We start from the raw sequence: 20,017 nt of genomic DNA, 5'->3' as shown, positions 1-20,017 counted from the left end.
ATGGCGGACAAACCGATTCAAAATCAAAGCATCTTCAGTGGAGTTTTTTCTATGAAGAACGTGAGAGCAAGGATTGAGGCGGTTGACAGAGGTAGAGGTGGTCGGTGAAGGGAGGAGGGAGGCGATCGACGCGGATGATGGAGGAGGTTGGAGGCTATTCGATGGAGGTGAGTCGTCGGAGGATAGATCGTAGGTTTGAGCGAGAGAGGAAAACGGGTAGGAGAGAGAGAGAAAGAGAGAGAGAGAGAGAGAGAGAGAGAGAGAGAGAGAGATGAAAATTTATTTTATCAAATAGTAGATTTAAGAAATCATTTAATTATACTTTTATTCCTATAATACCCCTGGCTATATTATTTAAGATACCATTCCTTCTTTTTTTTGTCTATTTATTTACAAAAGCGTCACCTTTCATCTTGACCCTTCTTTTTTTTTGATTTAACGTTCCACCTTTAGTTCTCGGGAAACTTTGAGTTCTCAAATGATCCTTCATATATATATATATATATATATATATATATATATATATATATATATATATATATATTGTTGAGAATAAATCGAGATGATGAATGCGGAATATCAAGAACAATGAAGAATCAATCACCATTATATGCAAGTAATCTGATATAGGTTTTTGTGTATATTGATTATCATATAACGTATAGAGAAAAACCCTAATCTGGTAAAAAGATTGCCTCAAAATCTAACCTAATGATTATTTATAGGGAACAATAAATATATACCATAAAATATAAAATCTATGCCTTAATATAAAACCAATGTCTTAGAAGAGCTCGATTAAAAACTTCTACTGTAAAAGCACCATAAGGAATCATAAAATGATTAACCCTAAAAAGTCTTCCCTAAATAACCAAATATGCCAAACCAGTTTCAATATCTCAAATACTCGACATATATGTATATATATATATATATATATATATATATATATATATATATATATAGAGAGAGAGAGAGAGAGAGAGAGCTAGATTATAATGTGGATGAACAACTATTGTGTGGACGTGTGGACAATGTTATTCTATGAAAATTACTAAGATAATATGTTGTTTAGTAATGTGAATATGTTCAACCTCACACAAATATTGTCATTTCCATGCATTCTTACTAATTTTTATTCATTTTTTTCTCATGCATCGTCTTTCACTCATTTTCATTCTTATTGAATACGACTCAATAACATTTTGACAACATTATGACAGAATGAGAATAATAAAATAAAAACTCTACAATAACCTTATACATGATTTGTTTAGGAATGTGTGATAATGACAATAGTTATGTAAGATTGAACGTATTCACATATCAAACAACATATTTTCTTTGTCATTCTCATACACACATCCACAAAATAGATGTCAATCTACATTTGAACCAACTCTCTCTCTCTCTCTCTCTCTCTATATATATATATATATATATATATATATATATATATATATATATATATGTATGTATATATATATATATATGTGTGTGTGTGTAGGTTCACATGAGAACCGCTTTTTCATGAGACTAGGAGAACGATTGTCAGGTACACTAGATCAAAATAATTTTTTATTTTTAAGTTTTAAAAAATTAGACATTCATTTTCGTTAGTTTTAACATCGAAAATAATAACAAACAAACAAATAAAAGTAAAATAAGATTACTATCATATATATATATATATATATATATATATATATATATATATATATTGTGGGGTATGGACACCGACCCATACATAAACAAGCCGGACAAATGCTATGACTTAAAGAAAGGTCATAGCCCTTGAACGACATGGGTTGGTATTCACCTCATTATAACATACCGACCACACTTTTTTTATAAAATACATCTTTTGTATTAAGTATTAAAGGTAACATCCCATGAAACACAAAAAAAAGGCAGACTTATTTTATCAATAAATCCTACCCTGAAGACCAAGGTTCTAAAAAGTTTGTCATGACTCCGTCATGGCGTGCCATGGATCTAAGGCTTGTACTTACCATCCAGCTTTGGCAAAATATCACCTCAAGTCACATATGTATATAAAAGCGAATGATATTGGAAAATATATATAAAATTATTAGTTATATACAAAATTGTCGCATTAAGTCACGCTTTACAAACGACGTGGCTTGCTACAGCTCAAAAAAGCTTGAGGGTTGACATTGCCGCCAAGTGACGCATTACGTTATTTAGAACTTTCCTTGAGACCATAGGCAGGGGCGGTCCTAGCTAGGTGCCCGATGTGGCACCGGCAACACCTAGCTTCCGCGCACGTAGTAGAAAAAATTTCATTTTTTTAAATTTTTACCTATTGTGCCACTACGTAAAATAATCGTGCAACTACTAAAAAAATTGTGCAACTACATAAAAAAAAATTGTCATTCTATCGGGAATTACCAAACTAAAAAAATAATAACGAGCCCACAATCCAATGTTTTGATCGATTATTGTCTAATAGTCCAATTGCCCAAAGCCCAAAATAAAACTTAAGTGGATAAATTAGCAATTGGGCTAATTGTTTGTAAAAAAGATAGCCCATCATAATTATTTGAGTTTCTAATTGATGATCGGTACAAGCAAAAAAAACGATTACACAGCAACTTAAACGATCGTCCAGACGTCGACTCGACTTCTTGGCGCTTGCGGCTTGCCTCCAAGGCTCCAAAATTCAATCGATTGCCTAATGCCGATCACCCCTGGATGACTTCTATAGTCTATCGAGTGCTTCTGTCTTCTTGATCGTGAGTCACAACCCAAAATCAGTTTTGTTGTTTGATCGATTTTAATCCTTGAATCTTGATCGATTTCTTGAAGCAGGTTGCAACAATAGTATCGATCAACTTCTGTCTAACTGTCTTCTTTCAATTTCTACAATGAAGCAAGTAAGTTTTACCAATTACCATTTACCAATTCATTTAGATATTTGAAATTGATATGTTTTTTTAAAGTTATTGATTGACTTGGGTGAAATTGATTTGTTTTGTTGAAGTTATATTGTTTGATTAGGTTATATTCATATATTGCTATGTTTTTTTTATTGAACTGATTGTTTGATTAGGTGAAATTCATATGTTTTTTTATTGAATTGATTGTTTGATTAGGTGAAAGCAACTTGTTTTATTGAAGTCATTGTTTGATTAGGTGTAATTGTTATGTTTTTATTGAATTTTTGTTTGATTAGGTGAAAGCAACTTGTTTTATTGTTTGATTAGGTGTAATTGTTATATTTTTGTAGGTTAAACTAAGTGATTTTTTTACCAAAGACAAAGACCTAATCCTAATGAAAGTGGTGAAGAATGTTCCCAAATACCAATCACCAATCAATCAATTCCTTCCGTTTCTAATCCTAATGCAACTCCACAAACACCAATCACCAATCATTCAATCCCTTCGGTTTCTAATCCAACTCTACAAACACCATGTTCTAACCAACCTAATGATAACGTTGACTTGAAAGATCTTCCAAAGGACCCGACGGATAGGCCATTGATTACAAGTTACAATTCAAATATAAGAGATGATGTAAGAAGAGCATATTTGCTTCAAGGACCGTGTCAAGTAAGGGCACATAAGTTTCCTAAAAAAAATAGGTGATAGATTTAGAAGATTCGTTCCTTCATGGTTTAATGACTTTGATTGGTTGGAATATAGTGTGAAAAAGAATTGTGCATATTGTTTATATTGTTATTTGTGTGGGGACCTCATGGGACAAAAAGGAGGGAGAGATGCATTTGTTTCCCAAGGTTTTGATACTTGGAATAAAAAAGATGCATTTCGGACTCATGTGGGTGGTGTTGATACTTTTCACAACAAAGCAAGAGAAAAGTGTGAGTTTTTAATGAGGGAAAAACAAGCAATTAATGTAGTCTTGAGGAGGCAAACCAAAGCGGAGGACAATAAATATAAAGCTCAATTACGTGTTTCTATTATTGTTGTTAGACTTTTATTAAAAACCGGTTTACCGTTTCGTGGTCACGACGAGTCGGTTAACTCGGAAAATAGAGGGTTTTAAGTGTTAAAAGCCATTCGAGAGACTAGTGAAGAGATTTTTAACAATACTTTAGAAAATGCTCCTAAAAACAATCAACTAATTTCCCCTAAAATTCAAAAAGAACTTGTGCAATGTTTTGCACAAGAAGTACTTTTGAGTATTCATGAAGAGATTGGTCAAGATGTTTTTGCTTTACTAGTTGATGAATCTAGTGATGTTTCAAAAAAGGAACAAATGGCTATTGTTTTGCGTTATGTCGATAGTCTTGGCAATATGCGAGGGGAATTCATTGGTTTGAAAGCTTTGATATTACAAGAGAATGACACGGCTTTTTATGTACATTGCTTTGCACACCAACTTCAACTAGTAGTTGTGGCTGTAGCAAAGAAACATGATGGTGTTAGTGACTTTTTTGAGCAAATTTCGTTGGTGGTTAATGTTGTTTGTGCCTCGTGTAAAAGAAAAGACTTACTACGAGAGCAAGCAAGAGAAAGGGTGCAAAAAGGTTTGTGTAGTGGTGATCTTGAAACAGGAAGAGGGTTAAATCAAGAGACTACACTTGTTCGAGCGGGAGAAACAAGATGGGGTTCACATTTCAACACACTCACAAGTTTGATGAAGTTGTTTGCGGATGTTCTTGTAGTTTTAGATTTTGTGAAAGAGGAGGGAGGGTCATTGGCAAACCATCAACAAGCATCTGGAATCTTAGCATATTTTAAATCATATGAGTTCGTGTTTTACTTACATATGATGTATGCCATTTAGACATTTTGGAAGCGGCTTCGATGGTTAGAGGGACAATGGAGGCATTGTAGTCTTTTAGAAACATAGGGTTTGCTAGCATTTTGCCAAAAGTATCCTCTTTTTGTCAAACACACGAAATTGAAACTTTAGATATGGAAGAGTTGTATATTGGTGCGAGAAACCGTAGGACTACAAAGACTAATAGGTTTCATTTTGAGGTTGAAATCTTCAACACGGTGGTAGATATGCAACTTACAGAATATCGGGATCGATTTAGTGAAACAAGCACCCAATTACTAGAGTACATGGGTGCTTTGAGCCCTTGTGATTCATTTGCACAATTTGACAAATCAAAGTTATTGAAGTTGGGTAAGTTATACAAGTATGACTTTGATGATTCAGATATGATAGACCTCGAAGGGCAACTTGAGATATTTTATCACTCTTGTATCAAAGATGAGCGTTTCACTAGTTTGAAAGGAATTTCCGACCTTTCTCGTTTGATGGTTAGTACAGGGAAGCATCAGTCTTATCCTTTGGTTTATAAGCTTTTAAATTTGGCTTTGATATTACCCGTAGCGACTGCAAGTGTAGAAAGATGTTTTTCAAAGTTGAAGCTCTTGAAGACAGACTTGCGTAACAAAATTGGCGATGAATTTTTGAACGACGCATTGCTTTGTAATGTCGAGACGGAAGCAATTACGAAAGTTGAGGATGAAAAAGTAATGGAGCGGTTTCAAAAGATGTCTGCACGAAGAGGACAAATTTAAATTATAATAGATAGTTGTTATATAATGTTTAACCAGAAAAAAAATTGTATTAGATGGTTTATATTTTGTTTGACCAGATTTTTTTTAACGTTCTATATTATGTTTGACCAGAAAAAAAATTTTGTGCAACCCCTACTACTAATTCCTGCGTCCGCCCATGAACACAGGGACAAAGCAAGACCCAAATAGAGAGATTATGAACCAGACAAAAGCCCAACTATAAAAGGAAGATCGATCCTTCCTAAAGGGTAAACAATTTCCAATAATTTAACAATATAACTCCAAAATGATACCAAACTTAGGCATTAGAGAGAAATATCAGGATTCATCTTTCGGTATAACTTTCTAACCTAGTGTTTTTCTATTCTTTGCAGTGTGATATCTCGAGTGCTCATTAGACAAAGCCTCATGAGGGTCGCTAACAACGCACCAAGATTTCCACGTAGCAACAATATATATATATATATATATATATATATATATATATATATATTATGAGTAGACTATTATTTATAATGTTATAATTGCATATAATATTCCTATGAGGGTAATACTATGTACATATGAGATTTAAAATCGAAAAACCGTACCATAACCGTTAGAACCGAAATATCTAGAACATGTATGGGTTTTGGGTTTAAATAATAGATTTATTCGGGTAATTTGGGTTTGGGCCCTTCAGGTACGGGTAAACCGGGATTAAGGACAGGAACCGGTTTTTATGAAAAAGGTTAAAACATGGTCATTCATTTAAAGTTGGATTGACATGAGGTTTTTTCCAGAGTGTAGTTTATAGTTTGTACATTATTTTAGACTATAATTTTGTCATTTTTTGGTTTCATATTTATCAACTTACAGTCCCCCAAAGTTAGGATATCAAAGCTGAAAATTTTCAGTTTTTCAGTGTTTTTTGTATTCTGTGAAAGTTTTAAAACATGCATATCTAATTCATTTGGATTGAGATTAGCATGCGTTTTTTCCCAAGGTGTAGTTTAGAGTTTGTACATGATTTTAGACTATATTTTTGTCAAATTTTGTTTCATATTCATTGACTTAAATTCCCCCAAAGTCAACATATCAAAGCTGAAAATTTTTTGTTTTTCGGATTTTTTTGTATTTTGTGAAATTTTAAAACATGCATATCTAATTTGTTTGAAGTCGAATTATCATGAGGTTTTTTTTTGCAACATGTAGTTTAGATTTTGTACATGATTTTAAACTGGTTTTTGTCATTTTTGGTTTAATATTAAATGACTTACAGTACCCCCGAAGTTGGGATATCGAAGCTAAACGTTTTCAAAGTTTAACCTACTAAGTAATTGCCAAAAAAATTAGGGTTTTTCCAAGTTTTAAGGTTCTAGACCCACTTTGCTTGTTCCACCCCATCCCATTTTGATGTTTTCGGGTTTGCCGGTTCTAGACCAACTTTACTCGGAATCGAACCGGAATCGGTTCCTATATACCGGTCCGGTTTTCGGTCCTACAAAATCCCGTTAACCAGTTCCTGGGTTTTTCGAGTCCAGGTTTTTCCCGGTTGGGTTTGGACCCACTTTCATCCCTAGTACTACGTGCATAATTTCAACAATCTTAACAATACTCCAATTAGAATATATTTTATATGAATATAATTATATGTAATATTCTTATAAGATATTACTATGTGTACATTTTCAAACGTGTCACCCCTCATTGAGCAAAAGAAATAATGTTTTCTTTTAAAAATATTATGTCATATTAAAACTCATCAAAGCGGAATTAGGTCCTTGAACTCGGTTAAGCACGTTAAGTTAAAAACTTAATAGTATTCTAAATACAATGGTGGTCAATCAAATATCATTACAAAAGTTTGATTGAACCATAACAAATTATGGACTTCTAAACTATCTCAAGCATTCTACCATACACTTCATCTCCATATACGAGTATATGTTAAAGTAATAATATTGGACTTTAGGAGCCTTGTGAGTAATACCATAATTAGACTTTTGTATGGAATTGGGTGTAATACTGTAATGCCCCGATTCTCAAGTATCAATTTATGGTTATAATTTCTCATGATTTCAAGGTCTACTCGACGAGTTGGTTGCCTGACTCGTCGAGTAGCAGCGGGTTGGTCCACGTGTTTAAGTGACCTACTCGCCGAGTCCAAGAAGGGACTCGACGAGTAGGAGTTGGAGGATGAAACCCTAAATTTTGGGGTTTTGCACCCTATTTAAAGGATCATTGGCCTCCTCAGCCTCCCCTTACAGCCTCTTGATAGTCCATAAACCCTAATCTGTGTGTGTGCATCATTCTTGTGTGTTTTAAGCTATAGAAGGAGGATCTTTGTAAGGAGAGACTAGAGAGCAAGTGGCTAGAAGCAAGGAACATGTTGGAATCTGATATCTACCTTAGTTGGAATCTTTTGGAAGGTATCAAGTCGTTACCTTGACCTCATTTCATTCTAGATCCCATTTGGTTAAAGATTGGGGCTTTTCTAGCATATTATGAAGCTATTCTTGGGCTTGAGCTCAGATCTGAAGTTGTAACTTCAGATCTGAACTCTCTTGGGTCTCTAAGTCCATAAAGTTATCAGCTTTGGCAAGTATGAACCCCTCCTTAAGTGTAAAACTCCATTGCAAGCTTAGTTTTGTCATTATAAGACTTTAGATCCTTACATGCACGTAAATTTTGCAACTTTACGTGACAAACATGCCTTGAGAAGCTGGATCTGCAATATGGAACCTTAAGATGGCTTAAAAAGCATCTAAATGGAAAATGTACTGAAGGGACTCGGCGAGTTGCATGGTCAACTCGGCGAGTCCGATGAAGATTGACGTGGACTCGGTGAGTCAGTGGGGTGATCGACGAGTCGGTTGGGGTTTTCCTGGTTGTTGTCACGCATGAACTTGGTGGGTTGCAAGGGAACTCGACGAGTTGGCCAAGGAGTTTTCGGCCGCACACATTAGGAACTCAACGAGTCTCTCAGTGACTCGGCGAGTTGAAGAGTTATTCAAGGAACTCGACGAATGGATAGTTGTACTCAACGAGTTGAGGTTAACATGGACTGTTGACCTTGACCATTGGCTTGGGCTTTGACCAATGGTTGACTAGTTGACTTTTGGGGGCATTTTGGGAATTTAGAAGTTTATGGATATGGTTCTATGGTGGATATAGGTGTTGGAGTTTGTGACGGTGATCCGAGAGTTGAGCTTACGTCTTTAGCGCGTCAGTTGCGAGTTGAGTTATCCTTACTATACTCAAGGGTTTAAGCCACCAAGGCCGGCCCTTTTCGGATTGTTATCCTGATATTATATGATGTTATGATCTGTTACATCAGTATCCTGGTGGATAGGATGTTGTATTGTTGTTATGATCTGTTAGATCGGGATTCTGGTAGATAGGATGTTATATGCGGTTATGATCTGTTAGATTGGTATCCTGGTAGATAGGATGTTATATGTTGTTATGATCTGTCAGATTGGTATCCTGGTAGATAGGATGTTATATGCTATTATGATCTGTCAGATTGGTATCCTGGTAGATAGGATGTTATATGTTATTATGATTTGTTAGATCGGGATCCTGGTAGATAGGATGTTATATGCTGTTATGATCTGTTATATCAGTATCCGGGTAGATAGGATGTTGTTATGTTGTTATGATCTGTTAGATCGGTTTGTCTGTCTATATATTGTTATCTGTGCACATGTTTTTTTGGCTGTTGAGGCTTATCTTCTTTGTGTGAAAGCCAATAGACCTAGGCATTCCAACCTGTAGGTTGTGGGCCGTGAGTATTCCATCCCGAGGAGGCGAGGATGATTGGACTCATAATATGTGGGCATTCCAAAATACCCATACACATAATAATACACATACAATAACAAACAACATACTATAGGTCCATTCAACATCGGGTTGGAATACCCCAGGCCCTCAACCAACCGGTTGGAATGCCAACATATTATGGGTCCAATCATCCTCGGGATGGAATACTCCAGGTCCACAACCAACAGGCGAAGGCGTGACCGTACACTTCATCGATTAATGATTATGATTTCTGGGAACCGTGATGTATAAACTATTTTGAAAACAAATTGTAATAATTGGAGGGTTTTAAATGATTTAAAAAGTTTTAAATTGGCTCGAATTTTATGGGTGTTACAAGTTGGTATCAGAGCCTTAGTTTGAGTGAATTGAGGAACACTCGTGTGAATCCAATCTCAAATCAAGGAAAGATTTTCAAAATGATTTTAAATGGTTTTCAAAATAAGTAAAAGAGGATGCGAATTGTATGGTCAGTCGGAGCCAGTAAGTAGACCCCAAAATACCATACAGTTATTTCATATTGTGATATGTTTAAACAACATGCTAGTACTAGGCTAGGGATCTTCAGGAATTGCAGGATAGAATTGTCTAATTACATGATGCCTGCTAACCTAGGGTTTCCTTTATATGAGATTAACATCATTAATGTAGTTGTTTAGTGTATGCATCATGGTTATACATAACTAAGATCTTATAGCCTGAGAATGTTTGATTTGGCCTTATGTTCTGTTCTTTTCTGGTTGGGGGCTTAAGGTAGGATTGGATATTCGAAAGTCTATAGGGTCCAGTGTTATGTATGACTAGCATACACTAGTGCTGCAGGGTTGGTGGAAGTTTCATGGATGGGTGGATTGCAGGGAACCGGTAGGTCAGTTATGAGATATTTAGCTATCCTCTAGGAGTGACGATTAAGCGCTCGCTCTGTCTATGTATATTGTTAGGGTGTTGTGGTGATACTTGAGACAAATATGGGTAGGTGTGGAAGGTAGTATGGGCCCGTACTACTGAAAGCACAGGACCCATACGCGTAACAAGGAAGTCACAACCCCTGGGGTTTAGTTGGAAGTTGGTTCCCTGTTATGGTATGGATTATTCGGGACGTTTTGAGACTGGATCCGGTTCAGGATCGAGAAATGGCAGCCAGGATATGCCAGTATTGTCAGAGGATCGTGTCAGGGAGATCATCCGGGAGGAGGCGATCGAGATCGTTCGGGGATAGATTTCGAAGATGTTTGGGTGTTTCAAGACCGCCATGGTTGAGTATTTTTTTGAGCGCCATGAAGCCATTGCTGAGACGGCTGCCGTAACAACTTCCGTAACTGTAACGACGGCAGGGAGAGGAGCTGGTCGAGCTTCCAGTACCGGGACTTGTCACTGGTACATATTATTATGAGTAGAGGGCTGCAGTTATTAGGATCAGGAAGATGATCTGTACTCGATATATTTCTGCAGGTTGAGCGAGAGAGGCTAGCATGTGGGGTTCCAGATTTGAGGCTCGAGGGTTTGCTCGAGGCCGAAATATGAGTCGCGGGAACTCTGAAAGGGAGTGATGATTATGTTCAGCTGGAAGGGGAATAGTTTATTGGGGGATTGGATTGTCGTTTTGTAGAGAAAGGATTGTGCCCTCTCATTTTTCGAGCTCGAAGGAATGAGCAGACTTGTGACCCCGGGATCAGGTTGTATTCCAGCTCGGAGTCAGTTGGTTGCAAGAATAGGCAACATTATTTCAGCGCCAGTGAGCGCAGGTGGGTTGATGTGGCATAAGTATTTGTGAGGTCCGGTTTGCCTTGGATCTCTTGTATCGGACGGCAAGGATTGATTGTGAGATCTATTGCACTTTTGGGATTGTAGACTATGTCTTGGAAGTAGTTTGTAGTCCGGTTTAGGGCAGAGGTTGTTTCAGCTACTGCAATTCAGCTGTGAGTGTTTGAGCTGGTAAATGAGTCAAGGTGCGAACCCTGAGGAGAATGATTTCTAGAGCCCGAGAGCTGGAAGCTTGTTTGGAACACCTTTGGAAAAGGGGTATTATGTGAGAGGTCTACGGATAGGGTCCCACATAAGGTTTGTTCAGCATTGTCAGGATTCAGTGGTTTTACCAACCGTTAGTGATTGTCGGACTAAGCGCCAAGGGAAGTAGCTCGTCGCCAAGGTATTAGTTGGAGCGTCTATCTTGTGGTCTTCAAGACTTGAGTGTGAGGTCATTCAAGCATTAGTGGTTGTCGGTTTCACTGGGATTCAGGAAGTGTTCATCTGGTTCTTAGAAGTGTGTGATCAATTGGGATTGACTAGTAATGGAGCACTAGTGGGAAAGAGTTGGTTGTCATCGGATCGTTGGGAAGTGAGAAGGGTTGGGAATCCTCCAACTTTCATGTATTATGAAGACTTAGTTGAATCTAAGTGGGGAAGAGTTACCCCGGGATGCGAAAGTAGGAAAGGTTTTGAAACGGAGATAAGTTTCACAACCCGACATAGAGAATGGAGGCCCTAGTAGCTACTTGGTTTGAGGGTTGTTTTGATTGGGGATTTGGTAAAACTCCCCAACATAAGGAACACATCTTCTTGGTGCTTGACAGCAGAAATTGGGCAACCAGGTTGGAGTGCTAGTCAGGCATTGAGTTCAGTTTGAGTATTCGGTCGAGGGTGTGCTCGACTCTAAGGACTTTGGGATTGATAGATGGAGGGTTTTGTTAGCTGCCAGGGCTCGGCGGTACTTTTAGCACGGGAGTGCGGGTGATTTAGTGTATATGGTAGACACGTGGGTCAGGGACATGAGGCCTAGGGTTAGGCCGGGGTTAGAGTCCGTGGAATGGATCAGGAGTTCATAACCCCAAGTGGGTGAGAACAGTCTGCATGGGAAGGATCACATGAGGGGTGGTCCAGGGAGATGCTCAACATTTTAGAGCAATCTGGATATACTGAAGGTTGGTGGGGCATACCTGCCAGGCCGAAGGCTCGAAGAACGGTCCAAACAGGCTGAAGACCCAGGGAGGGCGGTCCAGACATGCTGAAGGTTCTAAGAGTGGTCCAGATGGACTGAAGGTCTGGTGAGGTGGTCCAGTCATGCTGAAGACTTTGTATGTGTTTGTAGATCTAGGTGCGAGTATTGAGGATGTTGCTATGCTATAGCAATCAGCAGGTCTGTCCCCAAGTATTGAACATGTTGCTGGAGTAGGCTGAAGACTCCGATGTATTTTGGTTTGATCGGATGTTGTTGTTAGAGATTAGATGGAGTGCATAGGATCTTGGTGATCTAATCGGTTCGAGGTGTCTCTTAGGATAATCTTTTGGATTGGGTAATATTCCATCTGAGGGCTGAGAGTAGATCTGAATGGGTATTCATCAGCTTTGGGAATGCTTGGGATTAGAATGTTCCGTCATTCAGGTTCTGGGAATCGGGCTAGATCTTTCTCATGATTGTCTATGGCATTTGGATAGGGCTGAGGCGGTCCTGCTTTATGCAGTAGGCCAAGGTACCCGGTGTGGGCCGACTGAAAGTCGCAGGCACGGAGGCTCAAAGGGAGCGGTAGGGTTGAGGCGGTAGGCCAACAAACCCTTAGAATTTCAGCTCGATAGTTGAATTGATTAGACATGATTGATATTCCAACCAGAAGGGGTGATATGGGTTAGATATGAGTGTCAGACTGGTGGGCCAGTAGTGGTAGGTATGTTGATGATGGTTTGAGTTATTGTGATGTGTCTTGGGTTGATTTTATCTGTGAAAGAGTCATAGCGTGTGTGAAGTGAGTAGGAGATGAGTCGCTGAAGACCAGGTAGGAGGTGAGACTGTCGTGGGTCATGTAGCGTACATTATGTTAGCAGAAGTTGATGGCAGGGCGTGGAAGCAAGTCCAGCTAGTCGGTTTTCTTTCGGGGGACGCGTGGGACTGCTGTTTGTGTGTGACTTTTAGTTCAGCAATCGGTGAGGCGTCCGATGTTTTGGGTAGTGGGCAGACAAGTTGGGATCAGGGAGGTTTCGACTTCGTCTGAGGAACATCATATGGTAGCAGGAAGAGTTGAAGTGGGTTTATGACTTGGGATTCATGTGTGGTAGAAGTTTTTGTATTCTTCTGATGTTGGTTGATGAGAGGGGCGTCGATTAGGCCTTTTTAACGACGGAGGAAAGTGGATATCTACAGGACCGGAGTGTTGGGGCAACTTAAGTGACGACAGTAGTGTTGATCGGTCATCAGGAGCATTTCAGTCATGAGCTGAGGGCCGGATAGGGCATACCAGACTCATGTTGTGGGCTCAGAGGCAATCCAGACCTATGTTAAGGACCATGTAAGGGTATTCCAGTCATAGGCTGTGGGCATAGAGATTGTGTTGGTTATGTCTTCTGTAGGAGCGCGTTAAGACTGGATGTATTATTGAAGATTCGGGGAAGTTGCACTCGGTTGTGACGAATTAAAGGATGGTGAATGAGACGCAAGGATAGATCCTTGGAACTCAAGTTATGAGTAGATCAGAGTTATGTTCATAAAGGTATTCCAATCTAGGGTATTCCATCCAGAGGATGACCGAACCCTATGATTGATTGGACATGATATGTTTGGTATTCCAACCCAAGAGTTGATTGGGCCAAACATATGTGGGATGCGAGGGTATTCCATCCTAAGGATGACGGGACCCGTCATAGGCATGCCTGGTATTCCAACCCGAGGCTGATTGGGCCAGGCATTAGTGTCCGTGTTTTAGTGGGATGATTTTTGTATGATATTGTGGGGCAAATGTCCTGTCAGCACAAAGGGTTCGCCTCGGGAAGAGGGAAAGTTGGATTTCCGATTCTTTGGATCATCAAGATTTTGTCAAGATGGCAAAATGGCATGAAGGATAGACCTTATGCAAAGGTACGATTGGGATTCACATCACCTTTCACGTTTCGCAGTTGCGAAAGTGCATCATGGATCGGGAGGCGATAGTATCGTTGAATGACATTCAGGTCGGTGAGCGCCTGGTTTCTGTTGGAAGGCATGTGGCCATACTGGAGAGAAGAGTGAAGGTTCTGCGGAACAAGGAGGTACCTTTGTTAGAGGTACAGTGGGAGCACCAAAGAGGGTCCGACTAGACATGGGAGCCGAAGGCAGTGATGCGGGAGCACTATCCGAGGATGTTCCCTGGTGCAGACTTCGAGGACGAAGTATAGTTCAAGTGGGGGAGAATTATAATGCCCCGATTCTCGAGTATCAATTTATGGTTATAATTTCTCATGATTTCAAGGTCTACTCGACGAGTTGGTTGCCTGACTCGTCGAGTAGCAGCGGGCTGGTCCACGTGTTTAAGTGACTTACTCGCCGAGTCCAAGAAGGGACTCGACAAGTAGGAGCTGGAGGATGAAACCCTAAATTTCGGGGTTTTGCACCCTATTTAAAGGATCATTGGCCTCCTCAGCCTCCCCTTACAGCCTCTTGATAGTCCATAAACCCTAATCTGTGTGTGTGTGCATCATTCTTGTGTGTTTTAAGCTTTGGAAGGAGGATCTTTGTAAGGAGAGCTTGGAGAGCAAGTGGCTAGAAGCAAGGAACATGTTGGGATCTGATATCTACCTCAGTTGGCATCTTTTGGAAGGTATCAAGTCGTTACCTTGACCTCATTTCATTATAGATCCCATTTGGTTAAAGATTGGGGCTTTTCTAGCATATTATGAAGCTATTCTTGTCATGAGCTCAGATCTGAAGTTGTAACTTCAGATCTGAACTCTCTTGGGTCTCTAAGTCCATAAAGCTGTCAGCTTTGGCAAGTATGCACCCCTCCTTAAGTGTAAAACTCCATTGCAAGCTTAGTTTTGTTATTATAAGACTTTAGAGCCTTGCATGCACGTAAATTTTGCAACTTTACGTGACAAACATGCCTTGAGAAGCTGGATCTGCAATATGGAACCTTAAGATGGATTTAAAAGCATCTAAATGGAAAATGTACTGAAGGGACTCAGCGAGTTGCATGGTCAACTCGGCGAGTCCGATGAAGATTGTCGTTGACTCGGCGAGTCAGTGGGGTGACTCAACGAGTCAGTTAGGGTTTTCCTGGTTGTTGGCACGCATGAACTTGGTGGGTTGCAAGGGAAACTCGATGAGTTGGCCAATGAGTTTTTGGCCGCACACATTAGGAACTCAACGAGTCACTCAGTGACTCGGTGAGTTGAAGAGTTATTCAAGGAACTCGACGAATGGACAGTTGTACTCAACGAGTTGAGTCTAACATGGACTGTTGAACTTGACCATTGGCTTGGGCTTTGACCAAGGGTTGACTAGTTGACTTCTGGGGGCATTTTGGGAGATTGGAAGTTTATGGATATGGTTCTATGGTGGATATAGGTGTTGGAGTTTGTGACGGTGATCCGAGAGTTGAGCTTACGTCTTCAGCGCGTCAGTTGCGAGTTGAGTTATCCTTACTATACTCAAGGGTTTAAGCCACCAAGGCCGGCCCTTTTCAGATTATTATCCTGATATTATATGATGTTATGATCTGTAAGATCAGTAACCTGGTGGATAGGATGTTGTATTGCTGTTATGATCTGTTAGATCGGGATCCTGGTAAATAGAATGTTATATGCGGTTATGATTTGTTAGATTGGTATCCTGGTAGGTAGGATGTTATATGCTGTTATGATATGTTAGATCGAGATCCTGGTAGATAGGATGTTATATGCTATTATGATCTGTTAGATTGGTATCCTGGTAGATAGGATGTTATATGTTATTATGATTTGTTAGATCGGGATCCTGGTAGATAGGATGTTATATGCTGTTATGATCTGTTAGATTGGTATCCTGGTAGATAGGATGATATATGTTGTTATGATCTGTTAGATCAGTATCCAAGTATATAGGATGTTGTTATGTGTTATGATATGTTAGATTGGTTTGTCTGTCTATAGACTGTGATATGTGCACATGTTTGTTTGGCGGTTGAGGCTTATCTGTTTTGTGTGAAATCCAATAGACTTGGGAATTCCAACATGTTGGTTGTGGGCCATGAGTATTCCTTCCCGAGGATGATTGGACTCATAGTATGTGGGCATTCCAACCTGTTGGTTGTGGGCCTGGGGTATTCCATCCCGAGGATGATTGGACCCATAGTATGTTGGCATTCCAACCGGTTGGTTGAGGGCTTGGGGTATTCCAACCCAATGGTTGACTAGACCTATAGTATATTGTTTGTTATTATATGTGTATTATTATGTGTATGGGTATTTTAGGGGTAATTCACTAAACTTTCAGGCTTACAATTTCAGTTTATTGTTTGAGGTTCAGCGGATGGCCGTGGGAAGGTGAAGGCGTGACCGTACACTTCCTCGGTTAATGATTATGATTTTTGGGAACTCTGATGTATAAACTATTTTGAAAACAAATAGTAATAATTGAAGGGTTTTAAATGATTTAAAAAGTTTTAAATTGGCTCAAATTTTATGGGTGTTACAAATACCTTCAAAACTCCATTAATTATATAATCAATCAAGTCTCGAAAAATCTAAAAACCAACCCATCATATATAATGCACATAAGGATGCTCACATAATTTTCCAATCAAATAGAATATGTTTTCCATTAAAATATGTTCTAAAAAATTCCATGTAATGCAAAAACATATATGAATACCACATATCCATATAGTATTAGAAAAAATTAAAACATTTCAAACATATTGATAGTGGGACATATATATTATGGGTATGTACACACCTTATCTTATAGAAGCTACTAATCCAACTAAAAATGGTTGAGTGTTCAACATCAACCTATATAAGTATATACACTTGTCATTTAAGTTCTATATTGAGCTCTTGGTAATCCCATGCAACTTAACATATTATCAATTATTTATGTTAGTTACCTTTCAAGAATAAAAAATAGAATTGGCTTGGGGTCAAACAGATAAGTCGAGCTCAAGTGATCAGAAGTTGTATATTTTTTAACAAAAAGCTACATGGATTGGGATAAAATACACTTAGCTTAGGGAAAATCCGCATGGCTTGGGGGAAAATCCATTTAGCTTAGGGTTTTCAGTTTATACCTGATATGACCTTATTTAACTATATATTTTTTGTTATTATCTTAATATATTTGATTAAAATGTTATGTTTTAAGATACATGATACCTAATATGCTTTGAAATGTTCATTTACAATTAAAATCAGACTTGGGATGCAAAAGGAAGCAAACTGGGCTAAAAGGGGAGAAAAACAACAAAAGCACGAAAACCAGCTAAAGACGTGTCACACCGTTTAAAAGACGTGTCACCCCCTTAAGCAAAACAAAAAGTTTTGGATTTCTTTCATGTGCAAGTTTACGTGTTCGTGTGCGATAAGGAACCCAATCACCACGTCATGGTAAGACCTTTACCACATAGCGGCGTCGCAAATTTATAAATATAAGAGTTTTGTAGTTGTAATTCGGATGCCAACTTACAACAACTTGGGGAGCAAGTTATTTGACGATTCCAGACGTTTTTAAGAGCTGACTCTTGTATAAGATTAGTTTCCAACATTTCGACTTGAGTTGTCACCAAACAAAGAAATAGTTACTTATTCTATATTCATACTCTAATTACATTTTAATCTAAAAATTAAAAATTAAAAAGTAAAAAAAAAAAACTCCTCAATCTCCCTAGCCATATTTATATATTCTCAGACAATCCATGATAAATATTAAATGAACATATTTGCTTAATATTTGTTGAGGGGTTTAAATAGCACATTTTGTGTGTATTAATTCGGGACTACCCCATGGTATTTTAGTCATTCTCACTTATGCAACCTTCGTGTGTGTAAGACCTTCCAAAAGCTAAATTTTCTTAATTTGGTAACAACACAAATGTCATAAAACATAAAAAATAAAGTACAATTTTATTAGCAAATTAGAAGATTTCATTTCTCAACAAAAAAAAGTGACTGATAAATGTCATTTTCATAGATGTCATCTACGAAAATGACACTTCTTAAGATTTTTTTTAGAGAAATTGCAAATTTAGTTTTTTTGCTAATTACTTTGTAGATAATAGCCAAGCAAACCTAAAGTTACAAAAATAGCCACTAAAATTGCAGATGGATTAAGCCCATCTGCGATTTGACCTTCCTATTTATAAATGTACAAACTGCTAAAGCATGGTTGTGCATCAGAGACTTGTACGTTCGCAGATGGATTAGTCCATCTGCTACCACCTGTGATTTTGCCTTTTTCATGGTATAAATACCTAAAAAATTTGGAACACTTATTTTTCTTGATTTTTGTTAGGGAAAACTCTCTCTGAGGGACTTATGAATGATTTTAACTTTTGAAGTTATTATTATTATTATGTATGAAAATAAACTGTATCATCCTATATTTAAAATTAATTTTTCTACTCAAATGCTTGAATTTATAAATCAAACATTTAGTTAGATACATATCGCATGCAACTACATAGGACCAACACACGATCCCCATGTTTTCGGGAGAGTACATAGAATTGTTTGTAGCTCCCTGAGAGAGAGTTTTGTCTAACAAAAATCAAGAAAAATGAATGTTCCAAATTTTTTTTGGTATTTATACCCTGAAAAAGGGAAAATCGCAAGTGGTAGTAGATTGATTAATCCATCTGCGAATGTACAAGTCCTTAATGCACAATCATGTTTTAGCAGCTTGCACATTCGCATATATGAAGGTCAAATCGCAGATGAGCTTAATCCATCTACGATTTTAGTGGCTATTTTTGTAACTTTGAGTTTTTTTTGGCTATTATCTGTAAAGTAATTAACAAAAAAACTAAATTTGCAATTTTCTCTCTCTCTCTTTTTTTTTTTTAACTAAAAAGTCATTGTCACAGATGACATCTACGAAAATGACATTGTTTGACAAAAATTTGACTGATAAATGCTACTTTCGTGGATGTCATATGTGAAATGGTTTTTTTAGTTAATTTTTTTGCTAAATATAGTCTTATATGATATTTACGAAAATTATTTGTTTCTCAACAAAAAAATTAAGCTTAAATTAACAAAAACATGATAACCAACTTCAAATACCTGAAAACGTGATCTTTGAAATAAGCATAACATTGAGAGAATTTTTATTATTCAAATGAAGGATTTTAGATGATTTGATAATTTTTATTAAATTTTCAAAAGCGAATGATGTAATTAGACATGTTTTTTTTTTTCACGAAATTTTTATCTAAAATTACTATACATAAATAATTGGTATAAAGTTATAGACCCTATATAATTGTTGTTTATACATGAAGTCCAAAAAAAAAATCTTATTATCATAAAGTATCTTAGATATTTGATACTAAATAATTGCATATTTAGTTTGAAATTATATTGAATTTTTATTTGAGTTATTGTTCTATAAATTCTATTTTTCCTTTGTAAAAGTCTTTGACTAAAGAAAATTCGAAGTCAAAGTACAAAGCTTAAAAAAGCATAATGTTTGCTAGTTTCATAATCACAATAGACTTTTATCAACAAAAACTTCTTAACCCCATTTGTATTTCCATAAGTATAATTGACTTTTGCATCCAACACTTTTAATAACTATTATTATTAAAACTAAAAAGTGTTTATTGAATTTTAAATTATTATAAATGAAAGTGGAAGGTTAAAATGAATTAAAAAAATAAATAAATAAGAGAGTCAGTAGGGTGTTGGTTAAAATAAGCCAAGAGTCATACCACTTGGTGGACCTCATGATATTTTTTTCAAGATAAAAACCAGA

The 20,017-nt window shown here is 37.5% G+C and overlaps 2 protein-coding genes across 2 annotated transcripts; both read left to right on the top strand.

Moving 5' to 3' along the window:
- LOC145099825 (uncharacterized) lies at positions 1-4,771 on the top strand. Its single transcript, XM_079037329.1, has 6 exons — positions 1-91; positions 2,833-2,897; positions 3,117-3,146; positions 3,251-3,351; positions 3,667-3,971; positions 4,080-4,771. The coding sequence occupies exons 1-6, from the start codon at positions 1-3 to the stop codon at positions 4,769-4,771; spliced, it is 1,284 nt and encodes a 427-aa protein (XP_078893455.1).
- Positions 4,772-4,902: 131 nt separating this feature from the next.
- On the top strand, positions 4,903-5,520 carry LOC145099824 (uncharacterized). Its single transcript, XM_079037328.1, has one exon. The coding sequence runs from the start codon at positions 4,903-4,905 to the stop codon at positions 5,518-5,520; it is 618 nt and encodes a 205-aa protein (XP_078893454.1).
- The last annotated feature ends 14,497 nt before the right edge of the window (positions 5,521-20,017 follow it).

Source organism: Lactuca serriola, chromosome 4, assembly GCF_051521515.1.
Source record: "Lactuca serriola cultivar US96UC23 chromosome 4, Lser_US96UC23_V15, whole genome shotgun sequence".
NCBI lineage: Eukaryota > Viridiplantae > Streptophyta > Magnoliopsida > Asterales > Asteraceae > Lactuca > Lactuca serriola.
This window is presented reverse-complemented; position numbering and strand designations above follow the sequence as displayed.

Bases quoted from the DNA above. Each gene is read 5' to 3' on its own strand.
- LOC145099825 (XM_079037329.1), top strand. From the start codon at position 1: ATGGCGGACAAACCGATTCAAAATCAAAGCATCTTCAGTGGAGTTTTT. The intron at 3,352-3,666 runs GTTTCTAATCCT...GTTGGAATATAG, and splicing joins CCAATCAATCAATTCCTTCC to TGTGAAAAAGAATTGTGCAT. The intron at 3,972-4,079 runs GTTTACCGTTTC...ACAATACTTTAG, and splicing joins TAGACTTTTATTAAAAACCG to AAAATGCTCCTAAAAACAAT.
- LOC145099824 (XM_079037328.1), top strand. From the start codon at position 4,903: ATGGAAGAGTTGTATATTGGTGCGAGAAACCGTAGGACTACAAAGACT.